General features: G+C 36.7%; 1 protein-coding gene across 1 annotated transcript in view; it reads right to left on the reverse strand.

Moving 5' to 3' along the window:
• Positions 1-25965, reverse strand: part of ZRANB3 (zinc finger RANBP2-type containing 3) — a 35553-nt gene that overhangs the window by 4074 nt on the left and 5514 nt on the right. The window contains exons 2-16 of the mRNA XM_062498226.1: positions 18615-18633; positions 16084-16262; positions 13491-13722; positions 11692-11777; positions 9553-9724; positions 9037-9165; positions 8085-8204; positions 7233-7352; positions 6540-6719; positions 5576-5728; positions 4480-4957; positions 3307-3510; positions 2746-2828; positions 1205-1306; positions 204-346 (exon numbers count right to left, since the gene is read on the reverse strand). Of these exons, the coding sequence (XP_062354210.1) occupies positions 204-346; positions 1205-1306; positions 2746-2828; positions 3307-3510; positions 4480-4957; positions 5576-5728; positions 6540-6719; positions 7233-7352; positions 8085-8204; positions 9037-9165; positions 9553-9724; positions 11692-11777; positions 13491-13722; positions 16084-16262; positions 18615-18633 (2400 nt within the window). The remainder of the gene's footprint in view (positions 1-203; positions 347-1204; positions 1307-2745; positions 2829-3306; positions 3511-4479; positions 4958-5575; positions 5729-6539; positions 6720-7232; positions 7353-8084; positions 8205-9036; positions 9166-9552; positions 9725-11691; positions 11778-13490; positions 13723-16083; positions 16263-18614; positions 18634-25965) is intronic.

Here is a 25965-nt window from a genome sequence, read left to right on the forward strand (position 1 = left end):
GCTGAATGGGGCACAGAGCTGGGCAGGGAAGGAGACACTTCCAGCAGATTCACCAACATGCCTGGCCACCTCTGTGTCACTCTGTGACAAGCAATCACTCAATGTCCAGTTCAGACTTAGCATCATTCCACTGAAGGTCACATTAAATAAATCAAACTATCTGCAGTAATTAGTAGGAGCAATTAAAACCAAACTCCACATACCTCTTTGTGCTGCTGCCCACCGACTGCTTTTTAGACAACTGCTCTGCAGCATGAATGGGACTACAGAATATCTGACCACTTTTTCTGACAATCTTCTGTTTCATTGCTGTTAGATGAGTCCATTCTTTCACAAACCTCAGGATCTGTCAGTGAACACAACAGTCAGCAGCAGGACAGATATTGCACAGAGCTAATTACAGCGAAACAGTGCCATGGATTAGTGCATCCTACACTGACTGGAAACAGCTCCTACAATCAGAGATGGTGCTTGCAGATAACTCTTCACACCCCCCATCTGTGGAACCCACTCAACAGCTGCTTCACACAACAGCAGGTTGAATCAGTCCGGTATCCCCACTACAAATTTAAATTCCAACCTTGCTGGAGAACCTACAGAAAGAATCAGTTTTGTTCCTACATGAAGGTTTTCTGTTTGGGAAATCAGATTTTAAGTTAAGCAGATAATATTTCCCATCCAGTTTAAATCTGGATTTCCTTACTTGAGTACTTGTGTTTGCAGTGTTCTTCTCAAACCCCATTATGAATGGGATCTTTATTCCTAAATTAACTGAATATCTGTGGAACTGTGCCTGACACTGCTTTGAAAACTGTTAGTAAACCAAAGGGAGAGTAAGAGTGAAGGCCTGCTCAGGCCTGCAGCTCTGATACAATCCAGAACATTCTTATTTAGAGTGTGCTCCATTTAATTCAGAACCTTTAAGAAGTTATTTTGTTGACTTATGAAAGTTAGTAACTAATCCTGTAAATGAGAAATGAAATGATGCCTGGTTGATTCCTTCTACTGCAATGTGAACAGGAGGCACAATAATTTGCCAGAGTAACAGACTGCATAATTAATATTCACATCTACATCTGTAAGCCTGCTTTGATGAAACTGTGCCTATATCCCTAAAGCCAATCCCATTTTTTTAAAAAAAAGTAAGTAATCTTCTCTTCTGCATGAAATATTATATTGCTGTGCCAGTAGAACTTGTTCTTACCAATGCACGATTTTTTTTATTCTGGAAAGTCTCTGGTAAATCTTCCCAGTTATCCAGCTGTATGTCCAATGGAATGAAATTATGATTCAGTGGCTCACCATCCTAGACAAGCAAACAGTTTTGTTTACTGATGCAGTGTAGCACAATGTAGAAAAAGTAATCTGTTTCAAGTGAATTCTCCTCCCTTCCTACTCATTTTAGTCCCTCAAGGTCAAATTTTTCCAGAATTAACAATAAGGCACAGAGATAACAGAAAAAAATGCAAGAAAGATGATTCATATTAATCTACTGAAAAGTAACAAGGCTGAACATTTTAACATTTAATAAACTTGATTTTGTCTTTGCAAATAGTTCAGACACACAAACTGCCTTATATTAAACTGAAATTATAATCCTCTTGACTGAATTCTAAGGGAAATTAATGATTTGAGATAGGAGAATGTCACTTCATTATAATTTAAAATAAGAACTCTTGAACATTGTTTATCATACTTCTTTTTAATACCTGAAAAAGTTCTCCACTTAATTTTTAAAAGAGTAAGTTGTCCCAATGGGTACATCTGGAACTTATTGAACTTATTGATCATTCACAAGCACTTGAGAGGAGTCAAAGCAGAATTCCCTGGTGTCTCCCCATTCAGCAGATTTTGTGCAGTATCTGGCATGATTAATCTTTAATCCCAGCAAAACCCAAACCAGACAATTGCCCAAAACCCACTGAAAATGCATCTTTGTCTGAATAAAACATGTGAAGCTAGGCAGCAGCATACATTTTAAGCACGTGTAACAAATTTTCAGATACAAGAGGAATTTTTGACTTTTCCCAGCTGCATCAGCCTCATAACAATGTCTCATCCCAAAGACTTGCCCTCAGTTATCTGTGCTGCTTTAGTGGCACCTGAATACACTGATTCACTCAGTAATTTGAAGAAATCTTCCCATTGGACTTTCCTATTACTTGAAAGAATAAATTGGCAAGTTCTGACCTCCCCTTGAATAATGACCTGGAAAATTCCCAGCTGCTGGTTTCTGTACCCAATCACCACTGCACATTAATGATAATGTGCTTTATTCAGGAAGTTACTGACTTACACACAGCATCAATGTTGAGCTTTCTGAAAATGTGGTGGCAATATTTTATTTACTTGATATGTCAGGACTGACTGACACAATTTGCAATTTTTTATTTGAATTTTGAATGTTACTCTGCTCAAGTTATTTTGTTATAAGATACTGTAATAACAAAAAAGGAATTTTAAAGAACTCTATCTAGCATTTCTAATATGATTTAATATATCAGCCCAATTCTGTAGGTCAAGAGAAGTGTTGGAAGTTATGTGTCTGTGGAATTATTACTCAATTCCATTGAGAAAAAGAACTAGAATGATAAACTACCTAATTTTTTTACATTTCAGTTAATACAAAAATATTAATGCTTTTACATCAAACATAACACAAGAGAGTATACAGAAACATTTCACAGGGCAACATTTTCCTCTGCAATTTTAAAATTACAACCACCATGCATATTTCAAGCTTACCTTTGTATAGAGGTGGATTCTATCAGTATTCCTGCTTGCACAAAACATAAGCCCATCATATATTTGGAATGTGTCTGATTTGTCTACAACAAAAAAAAAAAAGTTGGCATTAAAAATTTTTATTAATTCATTCTACTCTGACATTAAAAATAATATTAAATATGTATCTAATTCCAGAACAACATAAGGTGCAGAGCTCAAGAAGCAAACTATGAAGGTATTTGTGTATTTTATTTTTCTGTTTCTCCTGAATGACTCATCATCTGTTTTGCCTGTGTCTGTCCTGTGTTCCAGTAAAACCATCCACATTCCCAGCTGCTGGTTTGACACAGTCCTGAAGTCAGCTCTGGTTTGCTCCAGGAGCTGTGTGGAAAGGCTGGGCTCATCCAGCATCAAAATTCAACAAACGGCCCAGGCCGAAATGCGAAAGTTCCACGTTGGTGTTTGTACTTCTGTGTTTCAGAGGTGTAGGTTTTTATTTAAAAGCCATTTTGTCATGCCAGAGGCATTTAATCCAGTTTCACAATGGGATAAAATTGTTATTTCAGAGTCCCACTTTACCTTCTCCACATTCTTTTTCACTTTCTTTTTTTTCAGTGCCAATGGTTTCCTGTTCTCTGATTTCAAGAGACTGATGGGCCCCCAATTCCCCCAAATTTCCTCTTCTGCCTTCAGCACTGCCCTCTGCTTTCTCTCCACCTCTCCTGGGCTCCTCTGATACTCCTTCCTCAGTCTGGTTCCTGGGAGCTTCACCATTTCTCTCACCTAAAGACAAAGAAACAAGCAATGTGATGATTAGGTACATGGCAGGTACCTAATAACACATCTGAGACAGGAACACATCACTGAAATAAATAACACTGCATTCTCTAATATTGTTATGGTGCAACCACTTGGAAAGTTAGAGCTAACTTTAATGGTAGGAGAACAAACACATGCAACAAAGCTTTTCATTTATGTAATCCTGTGCACCCAAATTAATGTCAAAATATATATGTAATAAACAATGCAGTTAGCAATCCTATAGTACATACAATTATTGTATACCGTAAACACATGAAGTAGTTTTCCAGGCATTGATTTATAGCTGTGACAGTCATAAGTTGTCCTTATTTGAACAAATCCAGAGATTTAAATAAATAAAAAAGGAAGTAAAAAGAACTTTACCCATGGCTTTGCAACTAAAATGACAAATATTGACATATATTTGTAAAAATGTTTCATTAATTTTCCAGATAGCTTGAATAAATTTAGTATAAGAAATGTACTGTGAGCTGGTGAAGAAAGTAAAGCCATATTTTCCAGATAATGTCTCTCATGACAAATACACAGTGCTCAAGTTAATAAAACTCCAACACCACACTGCTTAGTTTTGAAAGGTAAAGAAAAGCTTTGCTGTTTAATTGTAATCAGAATAACCATAAACCTCCAAGAAGATGAGAGGGACATTTGCTGCAAAGAAAACAGAGGATATATTCTTCCTTATGGAATTTATATCCTGTTAACATTTCATGGGCATTTTCACTTGTTTCAAGTTAGACTTGTGTAAGAGATCCCTGGGAAAGCAAAGGCTAAGGAGGAGCACTTGAGGGGTATTTATTCATGTAAAGACACAATTCTTCCTATTTTCCTGGACATCTGCATAGTCACAGCTTCAAAAAAAATTGTATTTTCTGAGCCTGATCACAACTGAAATAAAAATGCATCTTTCCCTCTGCAGCACCCCTTACTCACCATCCCTGCTCTGGGGCAAATGGCACATCTCACAGTAAGGCAGCAGAGCATTGTTAATGTAAGTGCAAGCACTGCAGTGCCAAACTTTATTTAAAGCTGTACTTTCACTTGAAGCATTTAAGCCACAAGGATGAAGTTCACTGTTTTTTTCTGAAAACAAAGAAGGCTTTTTTCCAGTCAAAGATGTTTTCTTTTTATTACTAGAGCTGACTGGGGTCGATCCACTTATGCTCTTTGCTCTTTTCGTGTCATGTTCACAAGGATCACAGGTATCTTCATCACAAATTGTCTCCACCTCATTTATTCTTGTGGAATCCAGGTTTTCACTGCTCTTCTCTGCATCCTCTTCTTTTGTGACTGCAGGATATTCTGAATCATTATGTAACAATTCATCACCAGAAAATCTTTTGCGTTTCTTCTCCGTGGAGGATTTGGGGGAAAAGAAGGAACGTATGTCGTGCTGTCTATCCTTTTCAAACTAGGGAAGAGGAAAGAATAAGAATCACAGAATCATTTACATTGGAAAAGACCTCTAAACCCCACTTAAGACTGCATCAGGAAGTGTTAAACAAAAGGTATCTTTAATGAACTTCAGGAACAAACAGTGAGAACAAAAAGCAATTCAACATTCCTCTCCCGATTTCAGAAAAGTATTTTCAATATTCTCCAGGAAATTCTGAAATGGCACTACCAGAAAACAGATACACAGAACTGATAAGCTGTGTGCCTTTTTTGAAGATGCTCATAGCAAGGAAAGGCTTTCAAACATTGTTTTAAATATTAGTCCAATTAATTCAGCCGAGTTAGCAAAGATGTCATTTGAACAGAAATTACTTGGTCTTATCTGACTCTGAGGGTGGCTCAGTCACCTAAAGGAAACATAAGGAACCATCAGAAGATGTAGGTGACATTTATTCCCCACAGAGCACTTTTTCCAACTTCACCTAAGTTTTAAAATGGAATTTACATTACTTTTTCCTACCTTTTTTTTTGTTTTTCTCCATTTGTAATGTCTGAAGTGCACAGAAAGCTGAAACAAATGACTATTACATTTTTTTTTTAATCAAAAGAAACAAAACAAAGTTTCAAGTCTTACATGTGTAAATAAAAGTTCATTTTGGAGATTTTCTAGCCTTTCATTTGGGGTCCAGGTCTCAGCAAAACTCAAAAAATCCCATTTGTCCTTATCACCTTCTTCAGCCTGCATTTTCTCTTTCTTGCCATTCAAGGTGCTGCCTGTGACTTTGGCCTGCAGGAAGACAATAATGTTATCTGCTGTATTTAGCACGCTACAAACAGTGAAGCTGTACACAAAGTGTCAGTATTTATTGAAGATAAAAAAGAATATATACACTGTGTACATCTCTAACAGCCTTAACTTGCTTTGCTTGGCATGTGGAGACAAATACAGGCAGAATTATTTAGTGACAGAACTTGTAAGGTAAATTGATGTTGAATTACTGAGCCCCCCCTCCGCCTTGTTTAAGGAGACTCCTAATGCACCAGACAGGATGAGCTTTAAGGACCCTTCCAACCTAAACCATTCTATGATTCCCTGACTGCAAACAACTGGGTGATACTTGTGGAAAATGGCAACAGAATAAAAGATTAGTGTAATCTTGGATCTACTGAAAAAGAATTATCTGAGAATGCCTCTGCCTCTCAGAAAGGAAGCTTAGTTTAGGCACAACATTCGTTCTACTAAAAAAAACCAAACCCACAACAAATTCTAGCTGTTCCGAGAGCAGAATGCCTGAATGTCTTGAAATTGTAAATTGAGAAACAATAGCAATAGAGAGTTAGAAAATAAAACAACCATCTCCTGTGGATATGAACCATCCCATTCCCCTTGGCAAAGACTCGTTATCTTTGCATCTTGAATGACCAGCAAAAAGCTAGAAAAGACTAAATCAGAACGAAGAGGGACATTTTGATGATCAGCAATTGCAGGCGTATCAATTTGTCTCAGAGAGTGCTCCAGATAAACAAGACCTTGGTGGCACTGGAGTGCAACCCCAGCCACAGGGAGCTGTGAGCCCCTGGCCCCAGTGCACACCCACCTTGCGGTTCAGCATTGCCCACATGAGGGTGTCCATGGTTCCTCTGGCAATCAGGAAGTGAATGTTCACAGAGCTGCACTGCCCAATGCGGTGTGCTCTGTCTTCTGCCTGTTTGATGTGGCCTGGATCCCAATATAATTCAGCAAACACAACGTGAGTGGCAGCAGTGAATGTTAAACCCTAAGCAGAATAAGCAGATGCATTCTTTAAAATAGATGCCACACACAAAAACTGATTATCTGATTATCTTTAGCTTTAAAAATGTTGTACAGGACATTTTAATATGGAAATAAGAGGGTAGTCAAGGTGGTCTTCAACGGCAGATGGGTTTATTTTACTGATTCTGCCTTGGGCCTCAGATTCAAAAAATACTTCAATATTGTGCAAAGACTGTACATCGTTTTTCATTATGGAATAACATCTATTTCTTACTAATCTAGTGCTTGTAGAGAAATGGAGTTTTTCTAATTATTCAATAAAGAGATACTGCTGCTTATCATCATTTAGCGCAAGTAAATTCAATAGAGGTTTAGAACAGTTAACATGATTAGTGCAAAGAAATGAACACAGGGTCTACAAAGGAGAAACTGCATGAAGATAAACTGCCTTCGGTAAAGCACTTCAGTCATCAATGATTTCAGTAGCTATATTCTTCAAGTGTATTAGTTTCACTTATTTTCTGTTCTGCCCTACCTGACCAGCTGCCTGAATACTCAAAATAGCAACCCGGGTTTCGGGGTCCTTCTGAAACTGATTGACGAGGTGAATCCTCTCTGCAGAGGGAACACTCCCATCTATGCGGATGTAGCGAGCCTGTAACATCAGAACAGAGACTAAATGACATCATCAGTGTCTGTTTTCAGACCCAATCCCTCCCTGTCCCCCAGTAAACATAGGACAAGGACTGTTCTATTCCTGCCATGGGGATCAGGATACAGCAGAACTCTCTTGCCCTCTGATTTAAAATTAAGTCTCTATCTAGAGAAGTGTAGACTTTTTGCAAAAGCAGAAGACAGAATGAACATGGGATCTTAAAATGGAATATCACACAGAAGAATCCGGAATTACCCTGACATTTTTTAAAAACCCAAACAGTTAAAAAGAATAAAAATACAAAACAGCGAAGTCAGCCACCATTCCCTAGCAATAGTTGAGAGTACATGATAAAAACAAGGTGAAAGCTGTTTGCAAACATTTTTACTGCTTTGAATTCAACATTCAGGTGAGATGATAGTGTGCAGTTAAAACCCTCAAAAATAGACAGAAGCATACTGGTAGAAAAATTTGGCAAACAATTGCCTATGACATTGATTTAATAATAATAATAATGATAAAGCCATACCAGATACAATTGTGTTTACATCATCCTTAAACACAAAGCAGCTGCTCAGAACCCCATGATCCCTTTGAATCCAGTGGCACAGATCCATATACACATAAAATCCTTCCATTCCTGTACCCGTGTGCAGTTCTGCTGAATTCAAACACAGCTGACAGCCATTTGTGTAAGTGCAGGTAAATCTGTGTGCACATTTAAGGCTTTACCTTGCTCTCTATCACTGCCTCTGTGCAGGCTTGCAGCATGCTCAGGTGATGGGCAAAGACCAGGAACTTCAGTTTGTCATTGTCAAGCATCATTTTGATGTAGTCCTTGACTGCTCCTGCCTGCAGTGAGAGTGTTTTCATTAGTGAGACACACAAAATGTTCAAAAAGACAGTTTTTATTTTCATGTCTTTCAAGTCCTTGTAACATCAAAAGGTAAATTTCCATATCTTTTCTTATCCATGTAAGACTTTGTCAAACACTGACATTGCTAAGAATCAAATAATTCAGATTAATTTTGTTTAAAAAAAATCACAACTTGATGTCTTTGAGAAACCTAACTTACTCCTTCAGAGAGAGAAAAACCCACATTTATCCTCAAAAGATCATATAATTACATAGCACTTCTTTCAGATTAAGATGCAGATAAATCCCCTTTTAATTCAGACATCATTATCTGATGTTTTAATCCGTATTTGAGAAAAACAAACATATTTCAAATAGACAAGGTAATATTTAATCAGAACTTCTGTATCCACACACACAAAGCCATATATCAAAACTGAAAGAATAAATTTGATAAGTTCATGATAGCATAATCATAAAATATTGCTCTATTTAAGCATTCATAGAATTCTTCTGTGTCAAACGTAATTTTCAGTATCTTTTGCAAAAGCCATTAAAGCAATGATGACAGTTAATAACCAAATTTATCAGTGATCAACAGTTAATGCAATACACACTGCAGCAGTCTTCAGATTTCTTTTTTCATTGTAATGGGGTTCTGCCTATTCCATAAACACACAGGGGAAAAAGAGAGTGTTTCTCCATGTCATGATTATATAACAAACCAAATAACCTCATCTTGTGTTCTGGCCAATAAAACCAATTTTATGAGGTTAAAAACACATGCTGGCTAATTTAGGGATATTAAAGAAAGACTTGCAGGCTCACCTTGGCAATGGCTGTTTCCTTATACATGCGTGTGATCAGATTCATGGCTTGAGAAAAGTGGCTTTCAGTGGCATCTGAACTCGGACTTCTCATTAATTTCTCCCACTCTGCAAAAGTGGCATTCAGATTCTAATTGGCAGAAGAGACCAGTGGTTACACACAGAGTACAAAGCACGTTCTACCTCAACAGGTATGTTTCAAGTTTGAAATGTTTAGGAACTTTGGAGAATTCTATCAGATTGGGCTAAAAGTAAGTGTAGGATTCAAAATCTATGGGAAAAGAAGAGAGAAAAGAAGACTGTACTAGAATTACAACAAATTTTATAATTTATAAAAAAATTGCTGAATTAATGTTCTTTGTGTTATAATTTAAAAATAGCAGCAGAATACTCTGCTTTATAGTCACACAGTCTTTGTAACTACATATAATACACACGCATACATAAAACCACATACCCAAATACAGATACTTCCATTTATTAACAAATGTATTTTTATCAAAAGTGAAAAATTTACTTTTGCTGCAGCTTGTGGGAGGTCAAATGGAATACGCTGCCTGACTTTGGGAGGTAACTGAGTTAGGACATCTTTCTTCAGTCTTCTGATCATTATTTCATTTAAAAGTTTATGTAGTTCCTCCAAGTTTGAAGCTCCTCTATAATCCCATTGCCTTCTTTTACCAAAAAACCTGAAAATTATAAATCAATACAGAATGTGAACACGAGATCTTCCAAATTCACTAGAAGTCTTCAGTATGTAATTAATTTTAGAGCACACTATTGGATGCGAAAGTGTGTTTCAACTTTCCAGCAGCCACCACTGCCTGCAAAAGTCACTGCCCATCACCTGCACACAATCCTGTCTATTCCCAGCTTCCCATACTTCACTGTCCACAGGAAACAGAAGTTTCAGGTTCAATTTTGGAACTCCTGTTTCAATGGACTAATGAGAATATACCACCATTAGAATAATCTTTATCATATTACAGACAGGAAAGCCATCATGAAAACTGCAAATATCACCATCAATATTCCTGTTTTTCCCTCCCTAAGAATTCCTTCTTAGTTATTGCCAGAGACAGGATTTAAAGCTTAAGCTATCATCCTTAAAAGTAAAAATATTTAATGAGCATGCTTAAATAGAGAAAGAGGTTTAACATTAAAAAGCTAAAGGCTGAAAAGAGAATAAATTTATTAACTCAGTCTTCCTTATTCTTTCCTTGCTTTGCTGTTTTTGAGGAAGTGTTGCAGCAGGAACAGCAGCTTTTCTCTGTCAGCATCACCAGGAGACAATAAAATAATGAACATGACAGATTTGGAGAAAAGCCCAGGTAGCATTTTCCAGGGCCAGAAGAGTGTGTTATAAGCATGTGATTTTTATTAAAAGACCAAACGAACAGCCACAAAACCTCTACAGAAATCCCCACAATCATTTAGGATTTTTAAGCCTTATTGACTTTATCAACAGTGTTCTAATTAGCTGAATTAGCTGAATATAATAAATTGGGAAAGGGGCTGAGGGAGTCACTTCTGCACTGGTGAAGTGGGAATAGCACAGATGGAAGACAGCAACATCTTCTGTTCTTATCCCTTCCTTGGTCTATTTATATGTCTGTCCTTACAAAGGCCTCCTTCCTCCACCCTCAGCATCGGGGATATGACAGAAAAGGCAGGCTAAACCTCACAGAAATAGTTTGGATTTGATCTTTAAAAAGGTGTCCATGGATACCTAAGGAAAAACCACCTATATTTTCACAGGAAGCGCTGCATAAAATAATCCTATCAAGTTTATTACCACAGGATGTTTTGTTCCAGCCAAGTCATGAAGAAAAAGTTATTCACTGAAAGCTTGCCAAACCCTAAACTTGATTTTTATTACATTTATGGTATTCCAAAAATAAGATAATCATCTATGATTGAGTAGCAAACCATGCTGTACCCACGCGCACTTGTGGTGTGAAAATTACAGATGCATTCAGTCAAAACACCATGGAAAAAATAGCATTTCCCTGTCTGAAAATTAGACAGAGATCTTCCATGTTATTTGAAGTTAACTACTGATAAAGTGCATATGATGGAGGGAGAAAAACAAGTTTTATGAAAATGAAACCATGTAATTATTATTGTAAAAATTAAATGCTAGCCAATGTAGCTGACAAAAATATGTTATTCTGAATACATGCAAAGTTGTAGATATGAAATCTTTAGCTAAGACAGTCAGCCTGTGAAATACAGAGACAAGTACTGGACTTCTTTTCCCATCCAAATGTGGTGAGTTAGCAAAAAAACTGTATCCCATAATAAAGAGAGATATAAATTATTACATGACCATGAGCTTAAGACTGAGAGTCAAAAACTCCAGTTTCTGAAGGTAAAACCTCCACAGCTCATACTAACAACAGTAAATGTATAAATAATTTTACTTAACAGAATGCTTCAACTTTATTTTAAACTTTAACAGTGTTAATTCATTAATTTAAACAGTGTCATCCTTTTCCCAATGCTCTTTGATGGAGGAGATGGCAGCTGACCTTCAGTTTCAAAGCAAGATAGTGTGATAGAGCAGTAGAGGTACTACCTACTCATTCTCTCACTTGGCATGACAAGAAAAATCAAAGATACTCATAAGAATGTAAATAAGTAAGGGCAGTAATACCTGACACGAGCATCACAGTATTTTTTAGCATATTCATTCCAAGTTCCAAACCTTCTTGGAAACAGTGCCTCAATCTGCATGAAGAGCTGGATAAAAAATTAAATAGCAACAGTGAAAGATTAAAACTTGTCTATGAGTATAAGACTAATCAGAAATAATCAATCACAGTTCTTTTGCTAAGTTTACAGTAATAATTGTACAAAACCACACAGCTTGGCCTGCATGCAAAAAAAATTCCACAGGGTATAGGAGTCTTCAGAGAGGACAGTTGTGGGAAACCCTCAAAGAACTGAGCACTCAGACCACTGTAACAGCACTGACAGCTTGGAAAAGATTCACATGGAACAAGAAAACATGGATAACATGAAGTTATTCCTAAAAATACAGTTTTTATCATTTGCCAGGTACATGGGCTTCTGCAGAGCTCCACTGCATGTATTACGAGTGGTCTGCTTCCTAAAATACATGAAAAACCTACTCAATTACTAAAGTTTTACTTCAAAAAATGGACAACATCAATAAAGACCAGAAATTTCACAGCTTTCTTCCTTGCTGAGTAGCAGGAGGTAAATACCCGTTTGGATGACCTCAATTAGGAAGAATCCTGCTTTACAAGCTGTTATACTGTCAAAACTTCCTGGCTTCCAAGATCATTTTCTATACATTTAAAGACTTTATACAAAGATTCTACTTAGGACACAAAACTGATTAAAGACATTTAATGCTTTTTATACTCTGTCTTGTAAGCCACTGAAGAACATCAGTATCACAAAAAATACCTCAAATTATTTTCCATTTGGTCATGAATTTTGATGCCACTGCTGCGGTCAAGGACAGCTTGTATGGAATTTCCTTTAAAGACCTTGAACAATTATACTGGTCTCAGTATCCATGTAGTATGCAAAGGTATAACACTTTCTAACTTCAATTCTTCATCCAGGGTTGGTGCAATGTCTTTGTACAGGAAGTTTTAGTAATTAAGCACACCCATAAACATAAATATTCGTATTAAATTTTTAGGTAATTACTCATGATATACCAAGCCCTTTTCCATACCACAGGTATCTTTGTCAACTTATTACCTCTTTGAACATATTAAATTCATAAAACATAAGTTCTATTTACACAGTGATGAATTCTGAAGCATAAAATATTATTTATATAGCTCTTTTAAGTCTCCTGAATAAAAATCAGCTCTTATATTCCATTTTTCCCCTACATTTAATAAATAGAGGCAGTTGTCTTGCGTTCAGTATAAAACCCAAGAGGGTTTTTTTATCTCTCTGCTCCTCCCTAATTCCATAAACTGACCTTCCTTCAAAGGAAAATTTGTCATTCTGGATGTGCAACAAGCACAGCCTGTATTTTGTTAGACTCAAGTGAACATAAGGAATATTCAAAATACCAGTCATAAACTAAGGACTACCTTTATCAGATGATGAAGTAGAAGATTTAATACAAGATCTTGTCTACCAAAGACTCCCCCACCCAGGAGAAACAAGCAATTCTGTGCTTAAGCTCTTTATTTTCTATTTCACCCAATAATCAGTCTGTAAAATGAAAGATTAATTCCTTACAAGAAACACTGTCTCAAGTCACCTGTGCACAAATTTGAAACAGCTTTGTAAAATCAACTTGAACAAAAAGACATTAGTTTAGTCTCTTATCCGTCTTAAGGCAGCTAGTGCACCTTTTAATGTCATAATGCATGTAATTGAACATATTCAATGAAACTGTACATTTATTACTGATACTATCCTCAAAAACCAAACCAAAACCAAACACAACACGTCAAATACCTCTTCAGGTCTTCCTAGAGCAGGAGTTCCAGTAAGGAGAACAGCTCTGAGAGCTTTCTGCACAATTGGCAGTAAAATCTTGCTACGGGTGGCATTTCTGGATTTCATATAGTGCGACTCATCAATCACAACCACCTTAAAGTTCTGCCTGTACAAAGTGTCCACCAAAGTCTGTGCATCAGATGTTAACAGCCCATACCCCAGAATTGTTACTTTGCTCGTTGATATTCCCCTGAAAGAGAAAATCCACAAGTTTTCTTAGTACATTTTTACTGTAGGACAATTAATACAGCAGAGAGATTATAAAACACTAATCTCAGAAGATATGTATGTGTCCTTTTAGACTGACTGACACGTGGGCTGTCAACAACAGCTTTTGGTGTTTAAAACATCTCACACTTACCAACCACACACATTTCACAACCATTTTCAGAAGACACCCATCGCATTTCAAAGGAATTTGATTTATCTGGATGCAGTGCTTCACCCTGTGCTCCTTTCCAGGGGTATTCCATTGGAAAAATCCACTTTGTGGACAAAAGCCAAGCTCTTTATTAGCGCTCAAACACCTGAAGTAATAATATCTCTGTGGAAGGTTTCTCCTGCTCTGGGTACAAAGAGTCCCCCCACCAGCAGCCTGAGAGGATTAAGCAGACCGTGTCCCTGAGTATTTGGGCACTGTGAAAGTACAGACTGCTCTTAAGCTCACCACCTGGACAAACCATGTCAGAGCTGTTATCCAGCTTTTTTGCTCAAACAGAACAAGAAGAAAACAAAGAACCTGGAAGCAGGGAGTCCACATGGCACAAGACGAAAAATTAGTCCTTAACCAAAAATGAACTTTTGTAACAAATTTCAAGATGTATACAGGTCCAAGGCATAAACTGATTTTAAATCACTAGGGAGCACTGTGGCCCTTCAGGAGCAGCACAGGAACTCAAAGCTGTTAGACACACAAGTCACCAGGATGGGGTCATAGCTGGTCTACCCATCTGTCAGACAGCACTGCCCTGCTGGCATCATTTCTGTTTGTTCTTCAGTAGCAAAAGATCAAGAAAGCAAGCAAGCTGAAGTTTCCTTGGGGATTTAAGAGGAAGAAAGTAAATGCAGCTACTCATTCATGCTCCTGGATATGGAAGGTGCAGTGGTTTGAGCACTGGCACAGTGGGCACTGAAGACTCTGGCTGCCACTGTACAGATAAATGTAGCAACCAGGAAAGCACGAATTTCCCTTACCCTTTCTGAAAGGTACATTAAAAAATTTACAAATTAACTTATCTGTTTTAGTGGAACCAATTTATTCAAGAAACTTCCATTTTCAAATTTAGCCAGAAACTACAAACCTAAACCGATGCCTACGTTTATTTTAACCTTTTTATTCAAGAAGTTAACACTCAAGCAGTAAAATTACTTCTTGAAGTTTCGAAGAAAAGCAAAGTATTAAACTCAGAGAAATCAAAGCCTAACATATGGAAGCAGAATTTAACAAAATGCTAAACCAAGTTTGGCAGCCGTATTTTTGCATTTTCTTACCAATGCATGAAACTCTTTTTCTGTTAAAATGTTAATTAGTTCAACAGCAACCTCACTTATTGCTAGGAAGCCTCCTGGGAGTTTTCATCTTTCCTTGTTTTTGAAAAAAAAGTAAGTAATAACAGTTAAGGTCTACTCCTCTAAAAAATCTTCAATAGAATTTCATTTGCTGTTTAATTTTCCCATCATTATCCCTAGTCCACATTTCCCCTTTATGCACCCAGGATTATAAGCACTAAGTGCTTTTTAGATAAATACCGTAAAAAAAAAAAAAATCTAATTTTAGTTTCCATATTCCTGTGATGAACTTAAATTTTAACTATCAGTAAGAATCGCCCTTAGCTGAAGCTTTTAAAATGCATTTTCAGTTGGATTTCTGTGGTTACCAGGAAGGTTCCAAGCAGCACATCTTGGCAGTCAAGTCACTTTTATATTCCCAGAAAACATGAAGATCAGTCTCCCTCACACTGAAGTTTTAGAACAACATCTAAATATTACCATAAAATCAACCAAGTCATTTACAGTAAAGCAGACAAAAAACACCCTTGCAATTCAGGGTAATAGGAGAGTTATTCTAATAACACCCAAGACATAGCCTCTCTGATGAATTCATGCTATTAAATCTAAAGATAGAAAGCGTAGGTCATGATGACCTTTTCAGTTATTTAGGGATTACTTACTCGAACTTACAAATTTTCTCAGTGTGCTAAATTGAATTCTAACAGTAATTACTTCCTTATTTTGTAATATACACCAGAAGTTCTCAAAAAATATTTTACAGAAGCTAATTAATTCATCAGAGTTGAGAAAGAACTGTGTATGTTCAACCTGAGACACACTGAAGTAATCTCATTTTCAGCAGACAAGCATTTGCTACTTTGCAAAAAGCAGATCCCTCAACTTCTAAGAAAATGAGTAACTACTGTAACACAAAAGTAGAAAACTGGGAGGAGTGGCTGACACCACAGAGGATGTATTTGGATAGCCCAGAGGGTGGCTCTGCTTTGAGCAGGGGGTAGTGAGCAAGCCTTTCTGGAGAAGAATAACAAACTGTACTCACCCAATATCAGTTTTGTTCTGAATGATGCTAATGTCATCTGGAGAGAGCTCTGGAATCCACTTCTCCATCTCATCCACCCAAGGGTATCTCAGAGAGGAAGGCACTACAATTAAGAGAGGCCATTCGTTTTTATAGTAGTATGAAATGGCAATTGCTTGAATTGTTTTTCCTAGCCCCATCTGGGAAAAGAAAATAAAAGAACAACATTAAAACCAGAAGTCTCTGCACAGAAAGCATACTCCATTCAGAAGAGCCCAAAAGAATTTACAAAGACCAAACCAAATAAAGGAAATCCAGTCAAAAAACTACTTATATAGGATGTATTTAATTATCACTTTGTTACCACAGATCATCTTTTATGAAACAAGATTTCTTCTAGTTAAATGGATTAATACATGTGTTATATCTGGTTAGCTCATCAAAGTCAGAAAAAACATTTCCATCTCAGAAGATTTTCAGCTCAGAGTCTTAACAGGAGAAACTAAAAAGATCAAACTCTAACTTGTTAAGCTACCAAAAACATTTTTAAAAGACTATGCAAAGGAAAGAAAAATACAGGATGCCTTCTTACAATAAATACAACTTGGTCCTCAACTGCACAGACAAATGAAGAACAAAGAGCTGTGGGAAGAGCTCTGTGGGTTGACCCACTGGATCAACCAAAAGAAGCTACTGCTCTGATTCACCAGAGCTGATGGTTTCTCTTTGGCCTGTACCACAGATGAGAAAGCCCAGAGTGAGAATTCAGATGTACAGACAAGGGGAAGATTCAACAAACAGATTTATATTTAACAGGAAAGTACATGCTTCATATTGTCATGGTGGGAATACTCCCATGACGAATACTCATGGCAACAGATTATATAAGATTCAGAATTAAGGGTTTTGTTTAAAAAATATCACATCCCCCCACACCCCCTACCAAGTTTTTATCAATGAATGCAGCTATTTTCTGTGCCTGTTCACATGGTGAGAGAGAGTTCTCAACTCCTATGAAACACCAAAGCAGAGACAGGCCTTAAAATGCTCTGTGCAGGATTTTCCATGGAGTCCAGTGGATATTTGAATGGATTTGCTGCTATCTAACTACTCGCAGAAGTGAGACATAAAACAACAACTTACATCTCCAGTATTGAGTCTAAATGGACTGAAATAATCATATAATGAAGAGATGTCCCAGGCATAAAAGAAAACAATGAATTTTTCTACTATTACTAGAAAGAAAATAATAGGAAAGCTACTGTAATACTCAGTTTTCATGCAAGTTCCCCTTGTGTCACCAGTAGTTCTTAGGTCATCTGAAAACAACATTTTTTGGGAAAATCTTGTCTGTCCCCACTCTGAGAAAAAATGGAAACATATTTGTAGATCACCTTTCAAAAAATACTAGTTTTATATTTCTTAAATCCTTACATAGTTACACAGTTCAGGGATACTTACAATAATTCTCTGATCTTGAGTTTTCCTCCATAATTTCTTTTTACATACAAGCTCACAATACTGATATTTAATTTTACCAACATTTTCTTACATAGAGATAGGCCAAACAGCACGGGATACACATCACTGCACAATACTTTCTCCAGTGTCACACCTATTGTCATTACTGCATATATATGATCTTTATTTTGGAATAAATGTATCTTCCAGGACTTTTTATTGCTAGCATAATTATGCACAGCTCATTTTCTAGTTCAAGGAAGGAAATAAACTGTTTTAATAAAAAAAAATAGCTACCACTGATATTTTGATTTTTCCCAAGCTTCCCTTTTCTCTTCCCTGAATACTTTTGTATTTTCCACAGCTCCCAGATATTTTGCTTTCTATGCCAGGATAGTTTATCTCCAGATGTAATGAGATTTTTTATAGTATGAGGAGATGCTTAAATCCCAATAATCCATCTCCCTCTCCCTCCTGGTGTGTCAAGAAAACACAAATTAGAATTGGGAGACTACAGCAATTCTCTTTTTCAGAAAGGTTTTATACTGACAACACATCAAGAACGTTATTATAAAAGTGCTTTATCTGTGGGAAGAAACTCTGGACTCAGATGTCCCTAATATGGAATATAACTCATATTTTCAAATGTATGGAAACAATGAATTTTACTTTTACTATTTGATCAGCACACTTTTAAAAATTCATCTTTGGAAACCATATCTGTTAAAAATCTCTTTGGGCCAGGAATATCTAATAATGCATTAAAAATAGCTAGCTATTCAATTATAAAGAACTTTAGAAAAAATCAACTGAGTCAGTGCTTTTAAAATGTAACAGTACAGGAGATTTAAGCTGCAATTAAAAGTAACCTTTCAAGTTTTCTCAAGGATTCTTCTAAACTTATGTCAGGTTTCAATTTTTCCCTCACTTAGGTATTTTCAGGATATCTGCTGACTATCACAGGAATTATGATTCCTTCATTAACAGCCTTTCTGCCCACACTTCTCAAACAAAAAAAAAAAAGTCACATCTGCACAAAGTGCATTAGCACCAGAAAAAAAGAGTGTTAGAGGAACAGGAATATCACTTACCTCATCAGCAATCATACACCTAAATAAGAAACAAAAATAGGGGGAAAAAGAATTAATACTGACTATAACACAGAAACCAATAGTTACAAATTCTTTACTTTAAATTTAAATTCTGGGTTTAGAGAACTAATGAAAGGAAAAAAAGGTGACTTCATTCCTCCAGATTATTATCTACAAAAAGAGAATTTGGTATGAACTGAAAATAAGTACAACAATTATTCTAAAAATGTTTATTCAGTTTGCTGGCATTACTGCGGAACTTGCAATTGCAAAACTGAATTTCTGCTTAGATCCAGGGATAGATTTATGGTAATCATAGGAGACACTTCCAAGGCAAGCAGTATATCTTCAATTTTCTTTTGTCTTTCAGAAACAGCAATGTTTTTGCTGCTTCATGATTAAGGATTATTTATATGTCAGATTCATTTTAAAAATGTGCTTTCCAGAGCTGTCACATTTGTTTTGAAAGAGAAGCAGACACTCCCTCTCCCCCAGCAAATGTACTAGCTAAAGTATTAGAAAATGAATTTGATTTTTTGCCCATTTTGGAGTCACTTGGCAATGCCACTCTGTAAAGACAATGACAACTCCAAGTCCCCAGTCATAAACAGTAAATTCTGTTCAGCATATTTACATTTTGTAAACATTAAATGCCATCTTTGACATGATTTTTTAAAGGTGTTTTAACCATTCTGAGATTCTATATGTACCCACTGCACTGTGTAACTCACATATAGTGCTCCCAAAAAATGGGAAAGATCTTCTAGGCTTTAGTGTCTTTAACAAAATTTAACACAGCAAGTTATTAGCATTCTGTATTTTGATCCAGAAAAATCTTTTCAAGAAATAGAGAACTGCTTTTTTAGTGGTAGCTACTATGAAGTTAATGTAGCTGGCCAAAAAAAGATAAAATGTTTGATATATTCAGAACCACAGTATACTACTGTTTGCTCACTCTGCCTGCCAGTATAAATCCAGTGTCTACTAATTTATGCAGTTTCTTTCAACTGAGGTAAAAAACAAATTCAAAATTAATTCTTGTACAACTTCATTTTTTGTAAGCAACAAACTATCTATTTGGAATTGCTTTGCAACTTCCCCACCCAGCTGTTAGGGATGGAGCAAACATGAAAACAAATCAAGAAAATATAACAAAACAAAGCCCCCAAGTCTGCACAGATTTACAAAGGACAAAAAAAGGCAGGAAGAGAATTATTTTTAGTGGCAACTCATGATTGTGGGGCCTTAATGTCTGTGATTTGCAGCTGGGCAAAGACATTTATTTGCAGACAACTAACACACAATTCTAATTTTAAAATAATGTCAGTTTTTGCTCAAAGACTGGGTTTTTTTTCCATTCAATACTCATTGTTAATTGCTTGAACTGAGGCTTACAAAACAAGTCCTTCTTTTTTGCAGATTCTTTGAGGCCAACTGCTTTCAGTACATTCATCATGTTTTTAAAAAACAGTTTGAGGCCTGAAATCAATTGGAATGCACAATAACCTACTGTTGCAGTAGTACTCCTAACACAAATGCAGCAAATGAGTAAGACTACAACTAACAGCTACAGAGCAGAGACAGCTCAAGAATAAACCACAGACCATCTCAACAATAAAGATTACTTATTGTAAGAATATCAGAGCTGAACTACAAATATACCAATAATCAAGCTGCTTCTGGTAGAAGGAAAATGTGGTAAAGAGAACAGGAATAAAAGCATGCCTTGCCAACTTCTGCTGATAAATAGAGTATTTCTCAGCAAATGAACCTAAATTTTAGTAGAATTGCAAAACCAGTGAAATGTTAATTATGCCAGTTCAGACAAAGAGAAAAAGTGAGAATAGGTAAAATCCTATTGCACTATTCTTTGGCATAGCTGAACTGTTTGGATGCTCCTACTTCCTTTCAGGATAACAAGCAAAAATGAAGAAATTCAGACTGGTTTACAAATAGCTCTGACAATTAGAAACTGAACAGGAAATAAAAAACCACCAACTTTAAAAGTACGTCAACCACAGGAACATGTTTTCCATAAAGCCAGATTTCTTTATTAGAGTGAAATGTAGCTACTTTAACACTGATGACTTTATCTGCTGAAGAATAAGAAATAGTTCTGTTATTCCTACTGCACTTGTTTTCAGACTGTACTCAAAATCTTTGGTGCTACAGAGTATCTCCTATTTTCACATATATTAACTTCTACCGAATATGTACTTAATTTAAACTTCTCACATAGCAGCAAAGTTGATGACTTTAAAATATTTATAGAAACTCATCATTTTGTTGCTGGCAGATGAAGGAAAGTACAAAGTACCTGCCATCACTTTACCCGTAATAACTCTGCAAACAGAGGTTACATTAAGTGATCAACACAATTTTATCTTCCTCATTTCTGCAGTACCAACAGAAACAGAGCCACAGAAACACCCCTGTGCTTAAAGCTGAATATCTCTGGTGACATTTTGCTAGTAAGTATTCACTCTCTTCTCCTGCCCAGTGACGAAAGTGCTTTGTCATAAGTAGCTGGGATCTGCTTCCTATACTTGCAATCTATCCGTTTTCAGCATTTAAAATTCAATCAGACACATCACAGATTAAGATCAATCAAGTGCACTAAATTGGTTTTGAGGCTCCAGTTAGACTTATCTGAATGTGTAAAGTCCTCTGTGATTATACAGTTAGTGACATGAATCACTGCTTGGATCCACACTGCTCAGACACAAATTCTGAAGTGATACAGTTTTTAAATTGCTAATTTATGACAATTAACTAACATTATTGACACTCACACTTGATAAAATTTTGACATGGAACACAAGATTGAGTTTATGATACAAGCAGAAGTTAATACAACTAATGTAAGTGGAAATGGAGGATACTGGATTTATTTTATGACCGAATGCATTTCAAAGCATTCATCTGTGCAGCTTTCATAGTTTTAAAATAAGAATCCTAAAGATGTCTGCTTAGTGTAGTTACAAAAGATAAGAAGTCCAATTTTTTTCATTGGATTCTAGGGCAATGAAAAACAGCTCATAGAGGAGAGGAAAATCACGAAATATCTCCACTTTACAATCACAACAGTTAGATTTGAACTGTTAAGAACTTGCCCATCTTTGTAGCCCACATCACACAAAACTTACAGGATATCTAATAGTTAGTTGCACTAAGCTGCTAAAAAGCAATACTTTACATAACCTTAAAAATATGCAGCCTCTACTTAAAACAAACTTCAGTATGTTCTATATTATTGCAGTCAGACAAGCTGCCAACATGGACATAAAGGTTCCATGCTGTCAAAAGCAGAAGAAACAGATCTTCAGCTACATTGAAGGGACAAATATGTATTTTTGTTTCACATATTTTGACTGCAAGAAGACAGACTTCTTGTTCTCTGAAGTTCAATTAGTCATTTCCTCTCAACTGGTAGTTACCCAATCTGAGCTTCATCATTCATATCCCATCTGTTCATATGACACCTTAATAATAGCTCTATCCAAGAATATAAATCAGAGCTATGATACGCAGATTCATATCCTGTTATAAGCTCAGCCCACATGGTCAAAAGTTTCAGAAAAGCATGGAAAAAAAATCATTTGAGATGTCTCAGTTGCACTGACTCCCAGCAGCAGAATCCAACCATGCAAAAAGCACACGTCAATGGCAAATTCTTTCAGATTCTTTTGCATTTAATCTCTAAATGTTCCCCTTCTTCAGAGTGAGACCTGTGGCTTGTGTTTGAATCTTTGTCCATTCATCAAGGAAACCTATTTTTTTCCTAGCAGAAAGCAGTAGAATCTCATTGGGATGCACTGCACATGCTGCTATAACCTTGCTACCATTCATAACCCTTTTGCAGTGTAGGGTTAGCAATGGCCTTCAGACACAGTAAGACCTTTCACAAATAGAAGGGAACCATAGTTTGGGCCTCCACTAGACTGTAACAGCCCTGGAATTTTGAGGTGTATTAGCCTGAAAATAAAACTACGTTTTGTTTTAAGAAGCAAACACAAAGAGCTTTGAGTGAGGATGTACCCTGGTGAGTGAACACACCTGCAGAGAAGCAAGGTCTGCTGTGCTGGTGTGCCTCAGGTGCACACAGGTCCAAAACCTTACTGTTGTTCACTGAAGAGAACAAATGCAAGCACCTGAGGCTGTACACAAATCCCAGCTTTCTTCTGGATGTAGAGAATCCCATAGCTGAAGGGACCACCCAAAGCTGGATGAGTCAGAGCCCCAGAACCAGATTTTTAGCACTATCAGAATAAGCTTGGTACTTCCTTGTAAAGGTATCAAGCACCAGGCAAAGGGGCATTTACACATTCTCACTACAGCAAACCTTGGAGAGAAACTTGAAGTAAGCAAAAACACAGATGAAGAAGCTAAGAAAGAAACCCAAAACCTCCAACAGAGCCCTCTGAAAGCTCTATCAGGAAAGCTGCGCCTCTAAAAGGACATGAATTATTTTTCAAACCTCAAAAAACACAGAAAGAGTTCTTGGTTGTGTCGATGTCAAAAAGATTGGAATCAGCTTCGCAAAGCAGAAGGCCAAGCAGATCTTTAAAATCTTATGCAGATGAGTTCACTGGAGAAACAGAAGGAAACTGAGGCTAAGTTCATGTGGCATATGTCATAGAGCCACACAAAAATAGCCTGCTTCAGAAGGTTAATGATAACACAGTTTAATAAAATGAGTTTCAGGGAAGAACAAACATATAAAAGAAAATAATTTCTATTTCTGCACGTCTGGGTTACATTTGGATCACCCCTTCTGAAATGTCAGCACTACTAACCATGCAAACAATACAGCTAAAATTTCTTATATTAATTATGGCTACTGCAGTGAAGTATTTCTGTACAGAGAAAGAATCTCATTTTGAACTTTGCTCTTAGAGGAATACTGATTAACAACACACTAGAATTAAGGTCTGTACAACCAAGATCCTACCAAGTCAAACAGCTGGTGTTAGAGTTTCTTATAACTATAGAAATATTTCCAATAATATCCTCTCCAGAGAGTTGTGCTTCCTTACATGGTAGACTGAAAACTAAATGGGTACAGCAATCCAATACATCTGTTGCTTGCTTGTAGGGATAATTTAACTTCTTGATTGATTTTCAGCAGCTATTTATCCTGGAAAAAACACTAAGAACTGCAGGTAGCTTTTTCAGAACAAACTCCTTCCCTTTTAAATGCATTTTCCAAGGCAAACAGTCAAAGCAGTAGCACTTCATTTTTTAAAACACTGAAAAATTTTGTTACTACTCAAGCAAATTAAAGCTGTTTTTTGTTAATGCAGGCTTTGGAACATGTTGTACAGAGGAAGCTCGAGTTTTTCTTTCACTGGTGTGGGTGTCCTGATATTCTTGGGATTCTCACCTACTCATGTGAGTCAGTTTTATATAACACTACAACATATAATTTTACCTCCTACTCACAAGCCAACACTTCAGCACTAACATCTTAACCAAGGGTTATTTAAGGAACCTGAACTTAGAACATTTTTATATAAAACTGCGCAAGCAACCATTACATTTGTGTGTCAGTAATCACAGCACGCAGTCCTAAAACTAGAACAAAGAGAGCCGACTCCCTTGCAAAAATAATCAAGGGTGTTGCATCAAAAAACAGCGCTCCAGAAGGTGTAAGAGAAATCTTATCCTTGCTCCTGACCTACACTAGGTGTTTAAAAAACCACTAAGTAATAAAACTCCAACCTTTAATATAACATAATACAAATTGCCACGTGTGCATTGTCAATGATTCTGAAAAGGAGAGTAGAGAATGGTTGTGCCATCTTATGCTTTTCTCCAACACTCCTCTGAAAAACCCACCTAAAATGTTCTATTAGTATTTGAAAGCTCTCAGACTGCATGTTCTGGTATTTCAGCTTTGGCAAAGATGGGTGGAATAACACATAACAAATTGGTCAAGTTGAAGGTTAAGCTCAGACAGTCAACAGGTTTTTAGAATGTATTAATGGAACCGTTTAGGTGAGAAAAACCTCCAGCCAAGAAGACACCCAACAGTGATAGTGAAAACTCCTCATCTATTCAGTCACTGGCTTCAGAGACAAATGGGTTCAGCAGCTGACTCAATGTAAGAAAACAGAATAATTTCAACTAATTTCAGCTACTGATAATGAGGCTGCAAATGTTAACCTTGCTGTTAACTGGCATGACAGAAATACCTGTGAGCAGCACTAGAAGCCTTTCTTAGTATGCAGTGGCATTCAATGAAATGTAGACACTTACCACTGCTTTCCCAATAAACTCTGCATTCCCTGGTGATCTGGGGTAGTTTTCTCTTGTGCCCGTGTTCTTCCTTGCCTTCCAATCTGTATTAAGTCAGTCAGAATGTGACTCATACTCGTTTAAGACCTAACTTCTACTCACTTCTATTCAGAACTGCTCCCTCCCATTTGTCCTCTCTTGGGTGCTGTGGTTAAACACCAACTTCTCATCATGGATTCCCACACTGCAAACCTTCCCTGCACACACCTAACACCAATTCTTTTCCCCTTTCCCCTCCATTACTGTTAACAACCTACTATGCACACTTGTAGCCTTTATCTCTCTTGGTTCTCCCCTTCCATTCTAACAAATTGTGCCCTGCATTTCTAAAATCTTCATTTTCTTCTCTATTCCTGCTGCTACAAGTCCACATTTAAACCCAGGTAAATTCTCATATTTCTACCGTTGGTTTTTTTCTGTTCTTAAGTCTTCTTTTCTTCTTTTTCACCCCACATAGTTCCTCTCCTGAATTATATCCTAGATTCACTTACTGACAATGCATTTTCTGTTCTATTTGAATTGCTTCCCAGTTCCTCCAGCACCACTTCCAAACAAGCTTCCCTGGCTACGAAAGCTCTGCAGGATTTGGCTCAGTCTCTCATTCATACTTCCTGCATCTGAACCTCATTCTGTGAGCTAGCATCTTCATTTATTCATCCCTCTCTTCCTTGGCACTTCTCAAATGTGAGATGTACTCTGAATCATTACAAACCAATGCCTTTAAAAAAATGAAATCTTTCTTCAACCCTCAGAGCTGAAATGTATTAACTATTTGATCCTCTCCATATTCACTAAATAGCCATCCCATTCTTGCTCCCCTGAGATTATTTCTGTGCTTTGTTCTCTAAGACAGGAGATCACTGCTCACCTGTTACAATGCAGGTTTAAGACCCACATTTATCACAAAACTGTAATAATTTCATACATCTGAGTTGCTGAATATATTGGAATAAAAGATGATTTCCTTCTTACTCTAGCAAGAGACTTATGCCTTGTTTAAACACCTCTTTCAGGTTATCTAACTACAAACTACTGAAACTAGAAACAGAAACAA

This window comes from Cinclus cinclus, chromosome 9 (genome assembly GCF_963662255.1).
Source record: "Cinclus cinclus chromosome 9, bCinCin1.1, whole genome shotgun sequence".
In the NCBI taxonomy this organism is placed as follows: Eukaryota; Metazoa; Chordata; class Aves; order Passeriformes; family Cinclidae; genus Cinclus; species Cinclus cinclus.